The 1,948-nt window shown below is 56.3% G+C and overlaps 2 protein-coding genes across 2 annotated transcripts; one reads left to right on the top strand and one right to left on the bottom strand.

Moving 5' to 3' along the window:
• Positions 1-622: 622 nt before the first annotated feature.
• LOC106819978 (sarcoplasmic reticulum histidine-rich calcium-binding protein-like) lies at positions 623-1,386 on the top strand (the record flags this gene model as incomplete). The annotated part of the gene is given in 1 exon segment (XM_014824542.1): positions 623-1,386. A coding segment is annotated over 1 exon segment (701 nt), but the record flags the coding sequence as incomplete, so codon positions are not given.
• A 49-nt stretch (positions 1,387-1,435) lies between these two features.
• Positions 1,436-1,944, bottom strand: LOC106819977 (the record flags this gene model as incomplete). The annotated part of the gene is made up of 1 exon (XM_014824541.1): positions 1,436-1,944. A coding segment is annotated over one exon (429 nt), but the record flags the coding sequence as incomplete, so codon positions are not given.
• Positions 1,945-1,948: the final 4 nt, after the last annotated feature.

Below are 1,948 nucleotides of genomic sequence, written 5' to 3'. Positions count from 1 at the left end.
GAAATAGAGACAGAGTTGGCAGCACCAGGAGAGATAGAGACAGAGCTGGCAGCACCAGGAGAAATAGAGACAGAGCTGGCAGCACCTGGACATATAGAGACAGAGCTGGCAGCACCTGGAGAGATAGAGACAGAGCTGGCAGCACCAGGAGAAATAGGGACAGAGCTGGCAGCACCAGGAGAGATAGAGACAGAGCTGGCAGAGACAGAGCTGGCAGACAGCAGCCCCACCGTTGCCATGGTGACGGACACGCCGGACGGCAGCGACGGCGACATCGCCGACATCCTGAGCTCCGAGCCGTGCATCCGCGCAACGATCGAGCTACAGCGCGAAGCACTGGACTTCCGCGTCGAGCTCGCTGCTGCCGTCATTGAGGCTGAGCGAGAAGCCATGATCGCCACACAGCGTGAGGAGGAGGAGGAGGAGGAGGAGAAGAAGGAGGAGAAGGAGGAGGAGGAGGAGGAGGAGGAGGAGGAAGAGGAGAAGGGCTACCTCCCCGAGGTGGGAGGTGAGATAGATGAGCCGGGTGCGTATGGTGGTGAGGAAAGCAGGGAGGACATCCCCTCCGCAGCAGGGAAGGAGCAGCCAGCTGCTCTGTCAGTTAGGGATGCTGAGGAAGAGGTCGGGGAGCGTTCCCGTGGCAACTTTGCGTTGGATGCTGAGAGAGATGAAGTTCTGCATGCGGATAGTAGCGCGTCGAATCAGCAGCAGGAGGTGGATGAAGAGGAGGCTGAGGAAAGTCGCAAGAGAGACGATGTGAGCGATCATGAGGAAGCTGAGAGAGATGACGAAGCTATCAACGACGGGGATGTCGCACACTCCGCCGCATGGTCCGCGCATCGCCACGACAACCACGACCATAAGAGAGAAGTTCTAGAGGATGAAGCAGCCACTTCCCGTGTTGGCATCGACGACGAGATTGAGCGGCAGCGTGATGCGGCGGAGGAACACGACGACGGTGTTTTCACACGTGCTCAGCAACATCATGCAAGAGATGATGATGATGATGATGATGATGATGATGATGATGATACTGCTGAGAGGGAGAGTGAAGCAGCTGTGATAGCAACGGAACACCGGACAGTAGGAGAGGATGACGATGCAAGCCAGAGAGAAACATTTGTGATACATACCGAGCACGAGGTAAGAGAAGTAAGCGATACACCGACAGAGGAGAATGAAGCAGATGCGATAGGATGGGAAGAAAGAGGCGTCGATGCAGGCAAGAGAGAAGGAAGCTGCGATAGGATGGGAAGAAAGAGGCGTCGATGCAGGCAAGAGAGAAGGAGCTGCGATAGGATGGGAAGAAAGAGGCGTCGATGAAGGCAAGAGAGAAGGAGCTGTGATACAAAGCACACAGGAGAAGGAAGAAGAGCAGAAGAAAGAGGAGAATGAGAAGGAGGTTGAGATTAGTGTTGCGCGATATGAACATTCGCGCCGTGAGGTGATGACACGGCGTGATGAGGTCAACGTGACAGGTGACGAAGCGTCGCCAGAATCGCCACCGCAGCCACGTCATCGCAAACGCGACGGGTTGGAAGAGGAAGCCGCAGCATACGTAAGCAGGGAAGAGGAAGCCGCAGCATATGCCAGCAGGGAAGAGGAAGCCGCAGCATACGTCAGCAGGGAAGAGGAAGCTGCAGCATACGTCAGCAGGGAAGAGGAAGCCGCAGCATACGTAAGCAGGGAAGAGGAAGCCGCAGCATACGTAAGCAGGGAAGAGGAAGCCGCGACATACGTAAGCAGGGAAGAGGAAGCCGCAGCATACGTAAGCAGGGAAGAGGAAGCCGCAGCATATGCTAGCAGGGAAGAGGAAGCCGCAGCATACGCCAGCAGGGAAGAGGAAGCCGCAGCATACGTAAGCAGGGAAGAGGAAGCCGCAGCATACGTAAGCAGGGAAGAGGAAGCCGCAGCATATGTCAGCAAGGAAGAGGAAGCCGCAGCATAC

Source organism: Priapulus caudatus, unplaced genomic scaffold, assembly GCF_000485595.1.
Source record: "Priapulus caudatus unplaced genomic scaffold, Priapulus_caudatus-5.0.1 Scaffold5430, whole genome shotgun sequence".
Lineage (NCBI taxonomy): Eukaryota > Metazoa > Priapulida > Priapulimorpha > Priapulimorphida > Priapulidae > Priapulus > Priapulus caudatus.
This window is presented reverse-complemented; position numbering and strand designations above follow the sequence as displayed.